This window comes from Panonychus citri, unplaced genomic scaffold (assembly GCF_014898815.1).
Source record: "Panonychus citri isolate SS breed McGregor unplaced genomic scaffold, ASM1489881v1 Contig00134, whole genome shotgun sequence".
Taxonomy (NCBI): domain Eukaryota; kingdom Metazoa; phylum Arthropoda; class Arachnida; order Trombidiformes; family Tetranychidae; genus Panonychus; species Panonychus citri.
Genome location: NW_026515539.1, coordinates 2,450,385 through 2,472,567, shown reverse-complemented (window position 1 = coordinate 2,472,567; position 22,183 = coordinate 2,450,385). Strand labels below are relative to the sequence as shown.

At 31.3% G+C, this 22,183-nt stretch overlaps 5 protein-coding genes across 5 annotated transcripts; 3 read left to right on the top strand and 2 right to left on the bottom strand.

Moving 5' to 3' along the window:
- Window positions 1-1,285: 1,285 nt before the first annotated feature.
- LOC128391202 (uncharacterized) lies at window positions 1,286-1,988 on the bottom strand. The gene is made up of 2 exons (XM_053351048.1): window positions 1,850-1,988; window positions 1,286-1,787 (listed from the first exon to the last, which is right to left on the bottom strand). The coding sequence occupies exons 1-2, from the start codon at window positions 1,942-1,944 to the stop codon at window positions 1,286-1,288; spliced, it is 597 nt and encodes a 198-aa protein (XP_053207023.1). The 5' UTR covers window positions 1,945-1,988.
- Window positions 1,989-3,436: 1,448 nt separating this feature from the next.
- LOC128391200 (uncharacterized) lies at window positions 3,437-4,888 on the top strand. Its single transcript, XM_053351047.1, has 2 exons — window positions 3,437-4,408; window positions 4,598-4,888. Exons 1-2 carry the CDS (start codon window positions 3,437-3,439, stop codon window positions 4,748-4,750), a joined length of 1,125 nt encoding a protein of 374 aa, XP_053207022.1. The 3' UTR covers window positions 4,751-4,888.
- A 669-nt stretch (window positions 4,889-5,557) lies between these two features.
- LOC128391071 (39S ribosomal protein L13, mitochondrial-like) lies at window positions 5,558-6,379 on the top strand. The gene is made up of 2 exons (XM_053350914.1): window positions 5,558-5,833; window positions 5,906-6,379. Exons 1-2 carry the CDS (start codon window positions 5,641-5,643, stop codon window positions 6,265-6,267), a joined length of 555 nt encoding a protein of 184 aa, XP_053206889.1. The 5' UTR covers window positions 5,558-5,640; the 3' UTR covers window positions 6,268-6,379.
- On the bottom strand, window positions 6,317-7,985 carry LOC128391069 (fumarylacetoacetase-like). Its single transcript, XM_053350912.1, has 2 exons — window positions 7,718-7,985; window positions 6,317-7,643 (listed from the first exon to the last, which is right to left on the bottom strand). Exons 1-2 carry the CDS (start codon window positions 7,796-7,798, stop codon window positions 6,465-6,467), a joined length of 1,260 nt encoding a protein of 419 aa, XP_053206887.1. The 5' UTR covers window positions 7,799-7,985; the 3' UTR covers window positions 6,317-6,464.
- Window positions 7,986-8,393: 408 nt separating this feature from the next.
- LOC128391070 (ribosomal RNA processing protein 1 homolog A-like) lies at window positions 8,394-9,866 on the top strand. Its single transcript, XM_053350913.1, has 2 exons — window positions 8,394-8,550; window positions 8,695-9,866. Exons 1-2 carry the CDS (start codon window positions 8,520-8,522, stop codon window positions 9,567-9,569), a joined length of 906 nt encoding a protein of 301 aa, XP_053206888.1. The 5' UTR covers window positions 8,394-8,519; the 3' UTR covers window positions 9,570-9,866.
- Window positions 9,867-22,183: the final 12,317 nt, after the last annotated feature.

Sequence of the window (22,183 nt, the reverse complement as noted above, 5' to 3'; positions counted from 1 at the left end):
ACCTTAACTTGTGGTCTTTTCATGACCAAGCTTTAAAAATTTCTAGTTTTCAAAAAATTCTTCAAATGACCTTCAAGTGCGTTCTTTCACGAATAACCTTTATGACCTTGACCTTGATATATGACAATTGAGTATCGGCCAAACTTCCTTAGACAATATATGGGCCCTATCGGTCAAGTAGTTTTTGAGTAATCGTGAAAAGAAAACCAACAAATACGCTGAATTGCTTGTATAGAATATAAGTCCTTCAAATGATTGATAACCTGTCAAGCCTCTTTTGTTTTCCAAACAAGTTTCAGTTGAAATGATACGTCATAATTACCATCTGACTAATTTCAACTCTACAAGGCTATTAATCTATTTTCGCCGATGTTTTTTGCGATTTTCTCAACAACTAAGAGTCAAAGAGACTCAAGACTTGAGTAGTATGAGTTTAAGCGATACTCAATTGTCATATACAAAGATCAAGGTCATTCAGGTCACGTGTAAAATAACGTGTTTCAAGGTCATTTGAAGGCATTACCATGAAAAAGTATGTGTGAAAACACCAATATAAAATTTTCAGGCTCTACATACAGATTTATTGAAAAATTGTTCGATAGATGTCAGTATTGATTAGGTAACTATGATAGTGATCATACTGAATAGGCAAATAGAACATTTTAGAATACTTACAACACCATCCTCCATCATTTTTAAAATTAACCAAAAATGTTTTCCGACTCATTGGATCATGGCCTTTCATAAAATATACACATACATATGTACATGATCATAGTGTTTTAAAATCAGCGCGGTTGGCTGTGCGCCAGTACAAAATTATGTTATCCACAAATAATGACATGATTGCATTAAATTTGCACAAATGGTCGCAAGCTTTTCCGGTATTTGACTCATTCATGATTTGCGCTATTGGTGCCATGCGCAGGGAGCTAAATTCAATATTGCGTTTGATTGTTTGTGTTGAGAAGAGGATATTGAATAATCAATCATAAACTAGATTTGTAAAAATGCGATAATCATCAAAGCCCAGCTTCAAAAGGATTGTAACTCATGTAAACTAGTATCACTAATCATCTATTATTTGATCTCCTTATCATCTTTCGCTAACACCTTGAACATTATTAACTGTTAGTAGCTTATAGCATACAGATTAGTTACAATTAATGATAATAAAATCCCCAGATCGCAATTTTTGAAACTCATGCCAAGTAGTATTACTATTTACAAGGCGTTCCAACGGGTACCGCAAAATTCAAATTACTGTAACTTTTCTTAGAGAGCTCTAATTGCAATGATTTTTCTTTATTTTTTCAGCGCTGAACGCACACCAAACGAGAATTTTCTTCGGATGAAGATTACGTGTCAGGAAACCATCCGGTTTTACTTTCCCGCAGAACCTGTAGTTCTGTTTATTGAGTCCTCCTTCAAGAGTGAACCAAGACTCATCTGAGAACCAAATCTTATGAGGGTTGATCTCCTTTTGATGGAGCTTTTCTATCATTGATTGGGCAAACTCAAATCTCCTTTCTTCATGATCTGGGTTAAAATCCTGAAGATATTGGATTTTATATGCGCTCAATTCAAGCTCTTTCATGATTCGGAAGAGACTTGTTTTGGAAATATTGAGTCTCTGAGCTGCAACACGAACACTAGCATTAGGCTCCGCAGTAAAGAATTCATCAACTAGTGCACGCGTTTCTTCATTATCTATGGATTTTGTTGCAGTTTTCCTGGACTCTCTATCATCAGCAACCGACCCGGTTCTTCTCCATTTCTCAAAACACCTATAAAATGTAAAGATTTAGAAAAAAATACCAAAAGCCTAAAAATGAAAAAAAATTCTTACGTTTTTATGGTCCTTTCCTGGGGTAAATCTCGGGTTCTAAATTCTTTGGAATAGTCTCGCAGAACTGCTTTCACGTTCATTTTGTTCGAAACCATAGATTCGATCCTAAAAATTCTGTGGTTTATACCAAACTTAGACATTTTCACCGAAAAAAAATTTTTCAAAACAATAGTTAAATGATTTTCCACAATGCGAGAATCATAACAAATTGAACAATCTAACTGCAACCTTCGATATGGAAATTCTACTGAGTCGATAATTCTGCTCGTAAAAGGGATTTTACGAGGATGGCGTCCGGATAATGTCATAATAACTTTGTCCAGGTACTAAAACTGGTTTGATACCTGGCCAAGTACCTTATCTGCCCCTTTAATTTTTCCCCTCTCTCTCTCTTCCTCTTCCCTTGCCATCCGCCATCTTGATGGCAGTTGAGTGGCACCTTTATGGCGCTGATTTCAATCAAGTCTTTTCATATTATATCTTATGCAAAGTTCTAATTAATTAATTAATTAATTAAATAATTGATGTAAGTTTTGATTGTGATTACTCTTAAATTATAAGTTTTATAATTTTTTTCGGTGTTATAGCGATTGTCCATGTCAAGGGAAAGAAAGAGAAAGGAAAGTAAAAAGGGGGAAGGAACAAAGATGATTTGTGCCAGAGGCGGTGGCTTTGCCCCTACTTGCTTTGTCAATTATTGTGTTTCGAGTTTAATTTAAATTTTCGTTTGAATAAGCCAACGTTTATTGTTTTCTCTCTCACCTTATCCACTTTTATTCATTATCAATCATCTAATCATTCGTTTACTTTAATATTAATTTTGTGACAATATTAGATTAGATGATAAAAAGTGATTGATTCTGGTGGTCAATATTGTATTTAATTATCACTTTCTTTCTAAATCGTATTAACAATTAAGAAGTGATTAAAGTAGAAGCGACACTAATTTTTAGTCAACCTAATAATTAACCTTCATTAAAATACAATGTATAACGAATAACGTTTTAAAAGAACTCTACTAAAAGATTGCAACTTAAAATCATATTTAGCAAGGAACAAATTGAATAACATTACTAGATACTCAAACATATTTTCATCTCAATGGGTCTTCATCTTAATAAAAATGAGAGATTTATTGAATTATCGATCATAGAATTCAGGATGAAGCTCATTATATCAGCTCGAAGTAGAAAGTTTACATGGTTAGTGAAACTTTAGCTGAAAATGAAAAAGTCAAATCAATGAATTGATCAATTACAAAGAATTGCTGAAAGTAAGATTGTTAAATAAACAATTTAATCGATTAAATTGTACTTGCAGAAAACGATTGCTCGTCGAAAAGGTTAAATAGTAAACAAAAATGAGATGAATATTAATAGTATCTAAATATTGGAACTAATGAAGAAATTATATTAACTTACTACTCTTAGATTCTCTAATTAACCAACTCAAACTGAATCTGAAGTCTGATCAAATGATTGGAAAAGTTTTACGAACAAAGCAAATACAATGATAACAACAATCAAGCCAAAAGAAATTCATTTAACCAACAATTACGGCAATTCATTTGGCCCTAAAGAAATTGAAATGTTATCAACGAAAAATTTAATTACTCCATTCACGATTAGTTCAATGTATTCAATTGTTGATTTCTTGAAGTTCAGTTATTTCCCATTTCTATCTGGACGATTCAAAATTATCTCAATTTTTTATGTTTCACTTTTTTCCTTGGTTACCTTGGGTCATGATGCTTTCATGCTGTTCAGCATTTTACCTCCATTTGATTTCTGTAATTTAATTTGCTTCACCCAAATTCATGTGGTCACTGTAATATTAGGTGATTTGATGATGGTTATATTGATGTTCATTGTTCTTTTCGCTAAAATTGATTACTCTGAATATGAAGTTTCTTGGAAGTTAATTGGACTTTCACTAGCCAATGAGTTGATTGCAAACGAAATTAAATCAACCAAGAAAGACACAAAATTATTCATCGCAATTTATTCATTCTTTTGGCTTTTAACTTCTCCTTTCTGTCTTTACATGAACTTATCTTCACATCATCCATTCGGATTGCTTCAGATGACCATTGAGATGAGTCACATAATCGCCTACGGGATTATTGCAATTCTTGTTTTTATCAAGATGCACACGATATTTACATCTTCCTCCCTGATAAAAGTTACTTTCCGTGCTATCGGGCATTGTATCGAAACTCATCCAGAAGTTACCTGGAACCTTGAAAGTTTACAATATTATCGGCGGATGTACACACAGACCATCGAACTGACCAATACTGCCAACAGAATTTGGTCCTTTTATCTCAGTTTCATGTACCCTTCGTTCAATATCATGGGACTACTATTGTTATATACGATGGTCTCTTCTGGCTATGATCCATGGCGATACTTTATCCTTGGGTCAACTTCAATCGCTCTATTTTGGACTCTAAGTTTTCTCAACAAATACATCATCGGAATAAATACCGAAGCTGCTGCTCTTCATGATATCGTTTACAGAAAAAGTTTACTCGATCTTGATGAGAGATATATGTTAGAGGTTCGAACATGTTATCAAGAATTTAATTCCTCCCATTTACGAGATTAGCAATAGTTTCGATTCACTTTTTTGTTAGATTTAAACTTAATTTTACTTTAAAACTGACTAAATCATCAATCATCTCTATGGGAAAGGTAATCAAATTTTAATTGAAATAGTTAACTAATTTAGTTTTTATCTGATTAATAGGCTTTACTCTTCCTCGAGCGGATTGCACGTGAAGATGTTGGATATAAATTACATGGGAAATTTGTCTTCAGTCCAACTTTAATGGCATCAATGGTGACCCTCGGTGTAACAATTGTAATCGCTTTTCCCTCTTTTATAACAATTAAACTATAATATTAATTGTAAATGATGGAATCGATATCGGAAAATTTTTACCTCCATTTCATGATAAATGTTTAACTAAATGTTTCTCATTCACTTTTTTCACTTAATCTTAACATAATCAGAATATTTTCCTTGTGTTCTTATTGATTGATTTAAATCCATTAAATGTATCTACTATTAATTGATTGATTAAATTGATTTTATTAATAATGTTTAAGACTAGAGTAAGATTATTTTGCTGAAGCAAAAGAAAGACCTGTCCCGATTTTTGGCGCATGTGTGATTTATTCAATTTATAGTTATTGCTTTAGCTAAAAGGTTTACTACACGTTTTTTTGTCTTTACTGTTAATCAATTAAATAAGTATTCAACTAAAATTAATTATAAATTTTAATTAGTGGTTTTAATTTTCGTTCACCAGCTCCTCTTCTCTATCTCTATCTCTTTCCTTTACCTTTTCTTGTCTTTTCCTCTCTTTTCACCTTCGTATTGTTTTTCTTCCTTGAAAAGCAATACGAACTCTTTCTTTCTCTCTTCTTTCTTCTTTATTTCCTTTTCTCATTTTTGAATTAACCGCAAAACTGATTCCTTATCTATTTTTGAAAATTTTTATCAAAAAAGTTAATTTTATCTCAAATAGATAAGAAAAAGCACTAAAATGTTATAAGATCAGACGAAAGAATGTGATTTCTAAACAATATAATACCCCTGTCCCTACGGGCCAGGTCGAAAAAAACAATAATTGATTTTCAAATCGATGTTAAAATCAAAGTATCGATTTTTGGTAGTCTCCATTTTCGATTTAAAATCGATTACCATCACATGGTATTTATTTTGGTTGGAAAATTATTTTGATTAAATTAAATTTCTTCTTGTTTGGTGATTCCAATTTAATTGGTATGAATAAATTTGCCAGGACTCAACAATGGTGTACATTTGCCCGACGTTGGCTTCTGTATGATGCCAAATGGCAAGATGCCTTTTACTCAGCTGATTTGGTCGCTGGTTATTTGAAAGGACAATTCAAACCAATTTATGATACCAATTTTGATACCGACGTGGGTGATGTTGTTGTTGTAATTAATACCAAAGGTAATTAAGTGAATGCTGATTGAATCTTGACCTGTTCATCGTATTTGTATAATGATTTTCTTCTTTTCTTAGAAATTTCTATGCCCCATGGAGAATGGAAATGGAGAACTTATCATCACCATTCGCATTATGGTAAAGGAGCGGTAACTTGGGCTTCTGCTTGGGATTTACACCAAAAAGATCCGACAATTATTCTCTATAAGGCTGTTTACAAAGCGTTACGAGGAGGTGAACATAATCCTTTCAGAGAAAATCAAATGGCTAAATTGTATCTCTTCCCAGATGATCAAGTGCCCAAACATATAATGGAAAACATTTGTGATCAGATTAGGCAACTAAATCCTATTCCTAAAATTAGTGGTAAAATTGATCCGAAAGAATTGAAAGAATACCCGAAAATCATTGATTATCCTGAAGATTATGTTCTCAAATAATGTGAATACTTGAACTGGATCAATTTAATTACTTAGTCTCTTATATATATTAATGAGTTATAAATTTTTTCTTCTTTATTATCAAGTAAAAAGTTAGAAAGTTTGTTCCAAATTTTTAGCTTTCAATTTTATCGAATTAACAATTTTTCTTCACAGAAAATTGTTCATTGTAAACAAAATCAATATGGTTCTATTTCTTAAAGAGCCAAAGCGGGAAGAACGACACCTCGACATTGACCGAAGCCGATCTTGATTCCATCTCTCTCACAGAATCCTGATAAGATGATTTCGTCTCCATCTTGTATGAATTTCCTTTGACTTCCATCGGGCAAAGTTATTGGTTTAGATCCTCTCCAGGTTATCTCCAACATGGATCCATAAGATTCGGGTTCTGGTCCACTAATCGTTCCCGAAGCCAATAGATCACCTGGATTAACATTACATCCAGTGATTGTTTGATGAGCCAATTGTTGTTTCATACTCCAGTACATATGACGGAAATTTGTATTCGAAATGGTTATTGGTTCACCGTTTTGTGGTTTCAATTGAACATTCAAATTTATATCAAGTCCAAAGTCATTTTTATCTTTAAGATAATTAAGCGGCTCGGGTTCTTGTTTATACATTTCAACTTTGAATGGTTCAAGTGCTTCCATTGGTACGACCCATGGACTTATGGTTGTCCCAAAGTTTTTAGACAGAAAAGGTCCCAATGGTACGTATTCCCATTTTTGGATGTCACGAGCGGACCAATCGTTCATCAAAACCATGCCGAAAATGTGATCTTGAGCTTCAACAATTGGAATTGGTTGACCAAGTTGATTAGCGGTGTTACCAACAAAAAAGGCCATTTCCAATTCAAAGTCAAGTAAACGACAAGGACCGAAACCTGGTTTACTTTCATCGTCATTCTTGGTTTGACCATTTGGCCTTCGAATCGGTGTTTCTGAGACAACTATTGAAGACGCTCGACCATGATAACCAACGGGAATATGTCGCCAATTGGGCATCAGCGCATTCTCTTTACCTCTGAACATTATACCGACATTAGTTGCATGATAAATTGATGAATAAAAATCAGTGTAATCACCGATTGTCGCTGGTAAATGCATAGTGGCCTCTTTTTGTTCAACCAAGGCCGTTCTACGAAGACACAGATCATTTTCCAAGGACTTATCTTTACCCGATAAAAGATCTTGAATCTTGACTCGTACTTGATGCCATTCAGATGGAGACAAACTCATGAAGTCATTTAAAGTTGATTTGGTTAAAACATGTTCACCAGATTTAATCAACTTCTCAAAATTGAAAAGATGATGGACAACTTTAAGGTCAAGAATATGATCTCCAATGGCCACACCGATCCGATGAGTTGACTAAGGATAATTGAGAAGGAAAAATTGATCATGATAATAATTTGATTGAACGGGAATTAAATTGTTTTACTTACATTATTACTCGTTGAGAAAACACCATAAGGTAAATTGTCAATTGTAAACTGACTTGTTGCTGGAATTGGAACCCAAGACATTGTTAATTGTTCACAATTAGTCCTTGACAAAATGACTTCTCTTAAACCACAGATTATTATTAACTGATACTTGTTTTTTACTTTCTCTTTAAATATAAATGCTTATGATCTGATACTTTGTATCTAATCAACAATTTAACAATCAGTCAGTTAATCAGGTTTATCTTTGATGATCTTTTCAAGTATATTGAGAAAATACGATAATAATATTAATATTTTCCTTCGTTATGTTTAATCTATCGGATTCAACCTTGAATATTTTTCACTAATTCCATACAAACAATTTAATTCATTTCCAGTTACCAAGTTAATCAACACATTAATAAGAATCATCCAATTAACAGATCATTCCATTAGCTTCAAACTATTTTAACAGAACCATTTTCTCTCCAACCGCTAACTAATTAAACCACAATCAGCTGTAATTATTGATGGGGAAAAAAGAAATATAGTTTTAATTTAAATAAAATCGACAAAATGTTTCAATTAATGCGAAAAATTAATAAAAAAAAGTTAAATTAATCGATTTCTAAATTATTAGTAACCATGGTTACCACTGAGGATAAAGTGTGTTAAATAGTCAACGTGCTTTTTTGTTTACATCTGAGTTTCTAATTTCTGCTTTAATCTCAATGCTTTTGTTTATTTTTGTGATTTGGTTTCTTAAATTGTTATTTAAACTCTACTATTGATTGAACAATTAATTAAATTAGTTAATATTATGTCTCATGCAAATGTGAACGGCGATTCTGGTAAGTGATAGATTAACTAATTCTTGGTGAAGTGAATCAGTTTTTAAATTGCTTCTTTGTCGATAGTAAGAGTCTTTTCCTTAGCACATGTTTTATCACATTTTCTCATGTTTTTTTTTGTTTTTTTTTCTTCCTTGTTTCTAGTTTTGGATTCTGGCTTGGAATTACTTCAGCAATCTAATGGAATGATAAAAAAGACGAAAAGAAATTTACAAGAATCTGGTGATGTCGTTCAAAAGAAGAAGAAAAAGAAATCTAATCAAACAATCAAAAAGTTTGTTCATCATGTTTGTTCACCGATAAGTAATGAGAAACGTCGTAAAGCCGTGGCCGCAATTCTGGCACCGACTCATAATTTTAATCAATCAGAATTAGAAGATCTATGGAAAGGAATGTTCTTTGCTGTTTGGTACACGGAGGTTACTAAATGTGAGGAGATTCTTCATGACATTGCTTATAATTGTCGCTATCAGAATGAGAAAGATTATCTGATTACTGGTTTCAAATTATTGGCTCGAGAATGGATGGGAATTGATTTCTTTCGAGTTGATAAATATGCTTTACTGGTCAGACATATGATTAATCGTAGTTTAAGAGTGGCCATTTTTGATAGTGAACCGAGAGATTTTAATTTTCTGAATGAAATTTTCATTGCTTCCGATGAATCTGTTGAAATGTTGGCCCATATTCTTGAAGTTTATATTGAGGAGCTTCAAAATGTTACCATGAGACAAGTTATTTGGGATCCAAACGATAAATGTGATGTTTATATTTCTGCAATTAGGCCTGTTATCAAAGCTATTCCAAGAAATTCTGATTCTCGCATTTTGAGTACAAGTAAAGAATCAATTTTTAAAGAAATTCGTTTATTCTTAAGATCAGAATGTCAATCAAACTGGAGGGATAAGTTCTGCCAAGAAATATTCAAAGAATTGATCGATACTGGTAAAGAAGATAACATGTCAGCAACGAATCGTAAAGCTCTGTTCAAAATTGCTGCTGAAATGAAAAGAAGTTAATTAGCGACAATCCAATTTAACTGTGTAAAACTCTTGTAAAGTTTAAGAAAACTGTCCATCGATTGTTTCTCCATTCGATACATTTTCAATACTGTCCAAAAATCGACCTCTGAACTCGACGAGAATTCTGGATGATATTCTCCAAACCTGAACGAGAATCATATTTGTATACACATGGTTGTAATATGAACAATTTCCAATTATTTGATTGTTAATAAATACTATGGACAACGAGTATATAACGAGAGTTATAATCGTTTCGAGTTGAAAAAATAAATCTTCATGACAATAATCGAACCAGTAGCTTGATGAAGTTAATTCACATTTCTAAATTAAGCATTTTCCATGTTTATATTGGCAATTTCTCATTTAGTGGAAATTCAGTGTTCTGATTGCTGAAAACAATTTGATTAATCTAATCATGAGCTACTTAATTTCTTGTGTTACTTTAATTGTCTTGACAATTATTGTTAATCATTTATTTGAACAAAATGTTTGTTTTTTCATTCATTAACCATAAACGTTTAGTGGCTCATTTAAAATCTAATTAAATTGAGAATGACAATCGATGATGATTGTGCTCATGGGAAATGATGAAAACGATGATGATTGAAAATGATGATCACTCATCATGAAGAAGAGAGAGAGGAAAAAGATGAATGATGATCAAAGTCGTTTGTAGGGATAATCCATCGTCTTTGTTTCTTTCTTAATCTCTCTTGATACTCTAACCACTAGAAGAAGAGACAAAATCCCTTTCGCTTTAACAGAAGCTTAAGATAAACTAAACGATTGAAGAAAATGAGTCTCATGAGAATTAACTGTTAACCTTAACTAATACAATTAAGTGAATTGAATATTCTTCGACAATTAACAAGATAAACGAGACAATTAATCGATTAACGCGTTGACGTAAATAAATCGTAACCAAAGTTTCAAATAAAAAGTTTTCATTTCATTCATTAGATTTTAGTTTTGATTCTGTTGAGAAATTTTCAGTTTCAATTTCAGTCATTTGTTGATCATTTGAATTGTGACAATTGATTGTTGATAATTAGAGATTTAATTTTACCGAAATCATTTGAATAGATTGAATTGTGTTTTTGAACATTTTTTAATTCCTCTTTTGTGTTGGTTGTTACAATTTAGTGTATCGATTTCAATGTTTCCACTGAAAAGATAAAGTCATTGGTTTGTGTTTGTCTTTTTTTCCCTGTTACTTGTTGATTGGCACCTTCGCTTTAAACACAAGATTAAGATTAAGATCTGATTCAGATTAAAGTTAATTATATGTTTACATTTAAACGATTCTTTATTGTTATAGTCAAAACAATCAAATCAAATCGAAACAAACTCTCTCTCTCTCTCTCTCTCTCTCTCTTTCTTTCTTTCTTACTCTCTATCCACAGGTAACTACAGAAAAAAGTAAACAAAAGGTAAGCAACAAACTCGAACCAGATTAAGGGAAAAACACCCAACAGAGTAAAAGATAATCTTGTAAAATTATTGTCACATTTAACTCTTACCTTTACCTTTTTACCTTTTCTACTTTTCTTTCAAACGAAATATGAAACTACATAGAAAATGATTTTCCATTGAGTTTAATCACTTGACCACAAGAACAATTAAGATAATGATAAATATCTTGTTCTCAACTGACAAGTAATTAACTTTCATTCATTTCATCTTAAATAATAATAATAATCGTAGTAATTACAATTTAAATTGTCATCACGATTTCACATTTATTATTGATCAAGTTTCAATTTTTCAATTTCATCAATGAATTTTAATGTTGATTCAATTCAAACTCATCCACTTATCACAACCTCACTAATTACAACAAATCAATAACCATTAAGATCGGCTACTTTTAGGTATCAATTTAAATTCACAACAATTAACACTAATCATTATAATGTTATCATTGATTTTGGTCTCGGCTTTTTACCTGATTACAAGTAAAGGGTTAGCCTTACCTTTAAGTTTGGATGTTAATTATCAGGTAGAAACAAAAAGTGGGTGGTAAACATGATTATCACCTTTACCTTTTTCCAATAGTAATTAAGTTAATTACAAAGACGAAATTGTAATAACACAAATACAATTAAAAATCACAAATTTCTTAATGTAATAACGTTTTAATTTTGATCAAGCTCAATTTCCTAGTTAACATGTTTACAATGAATTTAATCATTTACAACGTTGATCATTGTTAACTAAATTGTAACAATAAAAATATTTTATGTCTTAATAGTAACAAGACAATCAAATGATAATTAAATTTGATGAACAACAAATTTACTTGCCAGGAAACAATTAATTTTTCAATTGAAACATTGAATCAAACTTAATTGATTGTTTACAGTTTAGTCAGTTAACAATTTAAAATTAACAACAAAAGCTTGGAAAGCCAACTAAATTAATGATCAATTAAACTGTTTTCAACGCATTTAATTGCTGCAGTTAAATTAACAATTAAGAGGTTGGGTCAAGGTGTTTAGAGCAATAATCATAATAAAAGTAAGTAGCCAAAAGTTAACTAAAAGGTAACTAATGATGAGCTTAATTTAATTGTTAGACCAACATTTTATTACCACTATCACTTTAAGAGTGAAAAGCAACTTAATTGTGATGAAAATTAAATGAGTCGATTGTAAAATTTAATGTATTAATAATAGCAATCAACAATTAAGCATCAAAGGTTAATTACAAGAGGACAATCAAATAGCAAATCTCAGGTTAATCAAGGGTAAACAATTAAAGGTAATAAAAATACAAAACAGATTGTAAAAAGTTCATTGTTAAAATTGAACATTTTGTGTTGTGTCCACTATTTAGATGACCATTGATGCCTCTATTTAGTTATAAAGTTATAACAATTAACTTTTTAAAAGTTATCACAATGAAGAGGATGACGATGATAATGATAATGAACAAGGTGAAAAAGGTTTAAATTGTAATGAAACGAAAGTCTAAAGGTGGAAAAACAAAGTGACCAATGGTCAGTGAGAGAGACTTTCTATCTTTACAACCTTCATTAGCTTTAATAGTTTTGATCATTGGTCAAATGGTCACTTTTGTCAAGTTGATTAGCATCAGGTAATCATGTTGATTTTGTTGCTGATAAAAATAAATGTTAACTTATTGATTTCTCATGAAAAACTATTATTATTTATTGAACTTTTCTCAATATTACATTTTGATTTCATGGTAACAATGAATGATGAACATTTTGAAAATGATTTTCATGGTAATCATCATGAACAAAATATTATTTTCATCATTAACTGTTTATTCAATAGAAATGAGAGAATATGAAAATTCAATATGAATATTATACCATCATGGGAATCGTGATGAGCTTTTTATAACACATCATTTGTTATCTTCAATTTCAATGAATTCTGGTTACAGGGAGGGTGAAAAAATATTCAATTCGAAATCAAAGTTTCAATTCTGTTTATTTTCATGTTTTTCTTTCATAAGTTAATCTCCATTTTTTTCCTTCTTTTTTGGTGAAAGAAAATCATTTACAGTTTCATCTGATTTTCGAACTTTTTTCTTCTTTCTTTTCTTTTTCTCTTACAACTTTTATCTTCTATCGAATTCAATAAACAATTTAAATCAGAATTTAATCATCTTATTATATTATTCATGATTCATTCATAAGAAATAGAAAGAGAGAGAGAGAATGATAATGTTAACAAAGAATCGAAATAATTTCATGCTTAGAATATGATTATTAGGTGTAACATTTTCACTTTCGAATTATAATTCAGACAAAGAAAAAAGTTCTAACATTTGAACTTTGTAATTCAAAATTCGAAGATGAAAAAAGTTTCGAAAAAAGTTTCTATCAAAATATTTAAACTTAAATTAGTCGATCAAGATTAAAATTGATTGACAATTAGAGTCTAATCAATGATGATAAACTTAATGATGATCGGCTAAGACTAATTAAGAGTTAATAAAAAAAATGAACAACAATATAGTTGAAAAGATAATTAAATAATAATCTAATTAAACATGATAATGATTCAAGTCGGAAGACTGAGATTATATTTTAATTACCTTCATTATCATGATAATTATCATCTGATTGTTGATGAAAAAAAGTTAATGAAAAGCTAATTAATTGCTTTCTAACAAAATGGATGACGATTATAATTAACCTAATTATGATAACGATTGAGTTTGATATTGCTTGTTGATTAGAACCATGAATTAAATTAATTAACTTTGATGATAATGAAAAGACAGTTAAGGAAAAAAAAATTTCATTACAATGGAGAGAGAGATAATTAATTGTGATTAACTAATCATTCACAGTCTATTGATTTATTGTAGTCACAATTAAAGTTTTGTGGTTGATTTTGTTGTTGTTGTTACTGTTACAATTTATTGATTGTTTGATTAGGCAAATATTTACCTTGATGTAATTTGATTTACATTTTTACCATTAATGTAACGAGGTGGTTACATTAATTGTTAATTGTTCATGGATATATTATTATGGGAACAATTTATTTATTAATCATAGATTGTTAATCTTTTAAATCAACAATAATTGTTATTAATAAATCATATGATTAGTGTTGGTTGTGTGTGTGTAATAGTTAATGATTAATGGAAATAAATTGCTGTTAATGATTTAATTTACAATTAAATTGTTACAATTTTTTTAAGTTTTTAATTTAGGTTTTTGTTGTTATTGTGAAAAGCAATTAATTATTATTCATTAGTGTTGATTCAATGGTTAAATTAAATGGTGTTATTAATTTTTGGTTAATGAATTTATTATTGCCATTGTTAAGGAGTGAGGGAGATAATGAAGGAGGTGAGTGAGAGAGACAATGAAAGGGAGAGATTTGGGTGGGGGCGGAGGATGGAGATAAGGATAATATTGAATCAAATTGTGATAAATGGTTGTAAATAGAATGAAATATTTATGAATGAAGGAAGATGAGAGATGAGGAAATAGAGAAAAACATGAAAATATGATGAAAGAGGAGGAGGATGGAGAGTGAGGTGGGTGGTGGGTGGAATGTATCCGATTTCCGTGCAGGAAGTTTGGTGAAATGTAAATATTGGGAGAATCTTTGTTATTCTTTTTTTTTTCGAATTTTTTTTGTTCTTTTTCATTATAAATCATACAAAAGTAACTACGAACACGGACATGAGAATGAGAGAAAGAGCTCTATTGATATTATCCCATTCTCTTTAAGATGTTATCTTTGTTGTAAGAGTGGATGATGAGGATGACAATGTGTGAGAAGATGATGTTAATCATTGATACAAATTATGAGTCTAATCAATTACACTCAATCAGCTCAACCTAATTAACTTTTTTTCCTGCGAGTTAATTGATTTTTTCATTAATGAAGGTTAACAAAAAAGTTCAGGCTCAGAATTCTGTTTCACCAATAAGATTTATTTCTTACTGCCTCTGAATGAGATAAAATATTTCTGGAAAATCTATAGGGTTTTATTCACCATGAAATGGCTGAGGATGCGGAATTTTTGTTCGGAAATTTCTAAACAATTCTCAATATTTTCACCTTCACCTGAATCGATTTATATTTGGTCGATGACCGAAAATCAGTTGGTAAGTTCATGGTCTTTATGAATTTTATTCAGTCCCTTTCAACTTGAAGCCTAATCTTTCAGTTCGAATTTGAATTTCAGAAAATTCTGAATATGTTTCAGTTCATAAATCAATTCACGGCTCAGTTGATTTATTATCATTTTCTGCATGATGATAATCTTTTCGGTGAATCTTGTTTTTTTTGTTGTTGATGGAAATAAAAACTGGACATTTGAAAGACATTTACCATTTAATTTTCATCTTTTCTTGATATAACTTGACCTCTAACACCAAAGGATGAAAATCATTTACATGGTCTATGAAATTTCAATTGATTATTTTAATCTCATGAATTATCATCATAGTGACATTGATGAATGAACAAAACTATCATCATGTAAACAATAAAAACAATAATAATAAGTGAGTCAATTGTGATTTCAATTCTTGGTGATAATTTCTTGGGAATAATATTAATTGGATTGATCGTTTTCAATACTAATGAGATTTTATTGTTACCATGAAATATTAGATAATAAGAACTGAGCTTGAAGTTAATCATTTTTCATGGAGAGTTATCTTTGTATAGTTCACTTTGATCATCAGTTTCATGATGAAGATTTCAGAGTTTTACTTGTGTATCATCAACAGAATCATTATCTTCCTCTTTGCCATGATGATCATCATCAACTTCTGAGGTCTCACAATGAGTTTGATGATACAAAAGAAACAGTTATCATCCTCATCCTCATCTTAGACAAGATACAATAAACTCTTAAACTGAATTAGATTCTCATCATCTGTGATTACCTTTTTTTATTCATCATCATAATCATCATCAAGTTAATCATTATTTTGCCAATAGCATCATCATCATTATCATCTCATCACTTTGAGTCTCTCAAGGTATCAGAAAAAAAGATTCAAAGACGGAAATTGATTGGTAAGCTTAACTTGTATCAAGTGGAAAGTAAGGAGATGATGATGATGATGATCACCATGGTTTTCATGGTGAAGGATGAGGAAGAAAAGGAGTCGGAAGTGGGAGGAGGAAGTTATGATCTGGATGAAAATGTTGTTCGGTGGATGGACGATGGTGATTATTATGAGAAAAGATTGTTAAGAAAAGAAATTCATAGAATCGGAAGTTGAAGCTGTAGAAAGTAAAGAAATGATTTGGAAGAGAAACTGGTTAAGGTAATATTATATTTAGATTATGATATTATTATATAATCATGTAATGAGCCAGATATAGAAGCGGAAGTAGATTGGATGAGGATGATAATGATTATGTTGATGGTGAAAGTGGCCATGCAAGTGAGTGTATGTATAAGTTACTATTAAGATGGACAGTTTTTTTCATGTTATCTACATAAACAACATGTTATGAGATGATTATGATTACGATGATGATTTTATGATGATCGGCATCAATTTAATATCAAGGATCATCTCTAACTACCGGTTATCATTAAGATATTGGTGGTGACTGAGATTATGATTGATATTGAGTTGAAGATGAGAATACAAAAAAAATCTTATCAATTCTAGATTAGGGATCATGATCGTTGACATGATGAAATTCATGAGGTTCAATTGGGAACCGATGGAATTGATAGAAAAAGTAATAAGAATCCAATTTATCTCAGAACTTTTCTTTCTTTCTTTCTTTCTTTCTGTCTCTTTTTCTATTTCACATTTTTCTTTCTTTTTCTTGGTCATTGTATCATCATGATAATGATTACAGTTTTTTTCTTCTATCATCTTATTATTTGCTCAGAAATTGATTGGAAATTGTGTCAACCGGAAGAAAAGGAAGCAAAGGAAACAGATAAAGCGTGAAAATGAGAAATGGAAACATGAATTAGTAGAAGATGAAAAATTTGAAGACAAATATTGTCCTGTCAAGAATTGAATCAGATCCATGAATTACAATGAACTTTTTCCTGAGAATCATGATGAGGATGATAATGTTGATCAGTTTGAATGAGATAAAGAGAGAAAGAAAGAAATAGAGAAAGAAAGAGAGAGAGAGAGAGAGAGAGAGAGAGAGAGAGAGAGAGAGAGAGTCAACAAGGAAGAAAAAGAAACTTTATCACCAAATAAATACAAAGATGACATTGATGAAGAGAAAGAGAGAAGGGAAAAAAAAGTTCGAATAATAAAATGATGATTAGGAAGATAGAAAGTGATTCGAAGGATAAAAATAGGAGCTTCCTGTTGGAAAAAGTGAGAAAAAAATATTGGAATGAGTAAAAACTCATTGGTCAGTTTAAATGGCTCTTATAATGACCCTCCAATTGGATATTGATTTGATGACAATTTCCGTTTCTCTGCCAATAATAAACGATTCTGGTCTTCAGATAATTCATCCATTTTCATGTAACATTTAACTCGTCTCAACTTCATTGACCATAATCATCATCACCATTATCCACTATAAACAGCTGATTAATTCAAATTAATCGATAGCTAAATTTTACAAACAATCAATTGATTACCAAGGTAGAAATCAAATCAACTCAGTCTACCTGAACTTTCAGTCCTCAGAATCACCAATAACCACACTCCCATTCACTTATTAGATTAATCATCTATTAATGAATGACAATCAAGTTAATGAAATGAAATCAATTCTCAAGTTATTTACCTTTGAAAGATTTACCGTTATTCTGGTTAAGCTTTTTGTTTACCTGTCAATTGTTATTGTATTGGTGATATTATTAATAACAGGGAGAATACAAAAGAGACAATGACAAAATGCCTCAGGGTATCGATTCATCATCATGTTCATGATTTTGGTTATCATGAAAAGCGATGAGCATCAATGAAGATATTGATTCATATGAATCATTTAAATGTGACTTTCATTGAGCCTTTGGAAATGTTATCATTAACTGAAGACAATAAATTGTTTTAAACACAATCACAAGTGAAAATAAATCATTTCAATGATACATCATAATCATCTTTATCATCTTAATGATGATAATCTGATGTGATGGAGATGAAAAATGTTCAGCTGATAATCATGAGAAAACCATTGATTTGATTGTTGACAAAATTAGCCACATTGACATGGACATAATGATTTGGACAATAAATAAATGTAATTTTAGTTGATTGTCTTTTGACAGCTTCCTGATTGATGACTTTATTTTATCATCATTTTCATCCTCATCATCAAATTGTATTATAATATAACTGATGATGATGTTGATGGTGATGATTAAGCTAATTAATGGACTTAAATTGCTGCAAATAACTTTCCTTTTCAAAGTCTATTTAGCTCATTACCTCTTATGCTCAAATGACCATGTAAACGTAAAGTAATAAAGTTCAGTTCTCTTACTGGTCACCCCAACACCCTCCATTTCACCCACCATGGTCATCGTTTCCATGATCAATAATAAATCAAACTGGACAATCTTTCACTTTCGGATGTGAAGTTGCATCTAAATTTCCGCTCAAGAATCACCAATTACTTTGACAAAATACAGAAACACCGACCCACTCAATTACCCCACCCATAGTTTCATGATGAAAGTTATTTGATATTTGATTTTTTTCATGAGCAAAGTATTGATGAAATTTTATAAAGACTATTCCATTCATCATTCATTATTGATTACAAAACAATTACAATCAATTAATCATTAATTCATTCAACTGCAACTCATGAGCAAAACGATTTCATTTGAAAGTTGATCATTAATTCACTTCTTTACACCATAAATTGGTTGAAAAATTTTTCTCAGCATCATTATCATTATCATCTTAATCTAAATTATTCAAATTAAAAGCAATCAAGTTAATCCAATTTTTCACTTACCTATCATTCTAGTTCATCTCTTAGAATAGGAAATGACATTCATCTTCCCTTTCTCTCTTTCTCCCTTTCTTATCTTTAGTATCTTCAAATTTTCATCCAATATTCTCATTATCATCTTCATCCTGATCCTCGCCTTTTGCCACGTGACTGAGATGTGATTGATTATACCGGAAGTCACTATGAAACTGACCCATTGACACTTGCAGCTGAAAATCTTAGTGGACTCAGTGTTGTCCACACCCAAAAGTATCAATACTAAGGATAGGAAAGAGCGAAGGAGAAACTCTAAGCTCAAGATCAATGGAACAAAATTCAGATTCTAAATATTAATCTTACATTTTGATTGATCCTTGGCTGGAACATATTGAATCAGAGTGATTATGATTAAGAAGAAAATAAGAGTTGAAGAAGAAAAAAAGTTCTAATATTTTTTTTCGAAACAAATTTCTTCTTATTATAACAATACGTATAGAAAGAGAAGGAGGAGGAGGAGGAGAGAGAGAGAGTGTAAAAAGGGTGGTAAACATATAAGAGAAGAAGAGAAAAAGTTACACCATGAAATTCATGATGATGGATTATATTGAATAAACGACTTTCTCCCCGAAGGGAATTGTAAGTATATTTGTACTAAGACAACCCTACCAGGGATTCCGAGAAAGGATGAACTAATTCTAAGGCGAAGTTACTTTTAGGAATAGCACTTTTATTAATTGAACTTATTTAATTTGGGGTTAGTAAACATGAACTGTGGTTAAGTAAATTTGAAGGTTAATTAAAGGGGTTTAAACAAAAGATTTAACAACAATAAAGAGAGTGAGTAATTAAAATAACAGTAATTAAAGAGTAACACTTGAAATCTAATTCTGATTAATTGTGTGTTTGTATTGGCTTTTTATATCAATTGCCCTAGAGGTTAAAGGGAGAAATTAAATGTATCACGTGGTATTTAGATAAGATAAATAGGGGAAAGAAATAAGATGACGTAATTGATGCCTAATCCCCTTACAGAGCCCCCTACTTGACGTTGCTTTCGGGTGACAGAATTGAGAACCAGGGGAATTTTGACAGCCAGATTGTCGGAATTTAACTGGTTCCTATTGCCTCGAAATCAACGTCGGTGGATTTGCATTCGTCTCTTCTTGAATTTTTGGAAAATTTGTAAATTGATCTCATTAAAAGGTGGTCTTAATCTGTCCGTTCCGTCGCAATAATTATCCATATCGTATGACCGGGCTGGTTTTCCTATTGGTTTTCTTCGTACTTCGATTGGCCAGTCATCGATTACATCCATGATTCTTTTGATTAATTCAGACATTTGTCTGTTATAACCGTAATCGACATAAGGGTACGGCAATTCGTACATTGGATTATTTGTCGATTCTAACTGCGCTTTTTCAAACTCATCTCTGTCAATTAAATAAGCCCACATAGTATAACCTGCATCTACTATTGGTGAGTGTTCAGCTTCTTGAATTATTTTTCCGAACAGGGTGAAGATGATGTATTTTAATCCAATCATAGGCGCATTATAAACACAACGGTAATAAACGTTAACGTCACGGACCTTTGGTCTTATTATTTCCCAATCTTTTTGAGAGAATCCCATTGAAATGAAATCATTCACACCACCAACACAGATGTCTTGTTGCTTTAATATTGCGATTACTTTTCTTTTGACAATTGGCCAAGGGTCAGCGGCTCGGGTTTGTTCAAATGTAACACCATGAAAAATAGTTCCAAATTCAATTGCTTTCTTAGGATACCGAACAATATCGTTGAAGAGTTGATTTCCATCATGATCAACTATACCAATCCAAATAGGTAGCGAACGTTTTCCTAATAGAGTAATCACGTCGGACTTCTCAATATCTAAACCACAAACTTTTATCTTCTTTTCATTGAGATCTTTGGTTGTTTTCATGAGCCTTTCTTTGTGAATACACGTTTCCATGTTGAACACAAGATTTGGGTTGCTTTTAATTGCTAACCATTCCAATCGCTTTCTTTGTCTCTCTGCATCTTGTTTACTACCAGTTGCTAATTCTTTTGCTCTTCTCTTTCTACCTTTTATTCTGGATTTACGTTGTTTCGATGTTATAGTTCGGTCACTTTTAATTTCTAGGATTGATTTCACTATTTTTGGATTGCCTTTGATTGGTGTTTCACTTTGTCCAACCTCTTCGTTGATTTCAAAACGAGATGGTTTTGGAGCTGAACAAGGTCCTTGTTCGGCTTCCAAAACTGAATCCCAATCAACAGTAATTCGACCAACGCGAGCGGCTATGGCTGGTTGATTCCATGATCCCCATTCAGGTGATTTTTCTATTTCCATTGGACTTGATGTTGATGGCTGAGGATCCTTTGCTTTTTCTTGAGATGATGTTGATTGACTTGATTTACCTTCTAAACTTGAATAGATTAAAGGTTCATCTGGTTGATACCAAAATGGTTCAATTATCTTTGAGCTTGAGGCGGAACAAGGACCTTGTTCCTCCTCAAGTCTCGCTCGTTTTTGAACGGGATCATCAACTGAACTTTTCCTTTTCCCAGAGATCAACGTAACAAGATCTGGATATTGTACCATTAATCTCGCATCGAAGGCTTTAGCAAAGGCAGGTACTGTAGTTAATGGGTTTTCTGGTCCTTCTAGAGGTGGAATAACAGCTACTCTATCGTTGTTTTCGATTAGCTCTTTGTTAGATTTGATGAAGTTTAGAATTGAGTTCACTTTATATTCATCACTTTTACACACTTGAATATGTTTCATCATTTCAAAATAGTTTGAGGATTCGGAACAGAAATAGTTTCTACAATGAACTTTAAATTCAGAGAAAACTTTCAACTCGTCACTATTTAAAATTTGGACTCTTGATAAATCGTTACCAATACAGGAAATACAATCGAATTTCTTATCTACAATGTTGGTGAAATCAGGATTCTTGACACCATGTCGATAGTTATAAATTAGATACAGAACTCTGGTACAGTAAAGACAATAAAGTTCTTTACATTGGTCACATTTAAAGGGATTGACAGGAACATGATCACAAAACTTGCAGGAAATAGCGATCAAGTGTCTTTGAGTGTCATATTTGGGAAGTTCAACGAATATGAGACCATGTAAGAATAAATCTAAAGGTACATCTTTCCACTTAACACCAAAATGTTTTTCAATTTTCTCTCTGATTAGAAGTT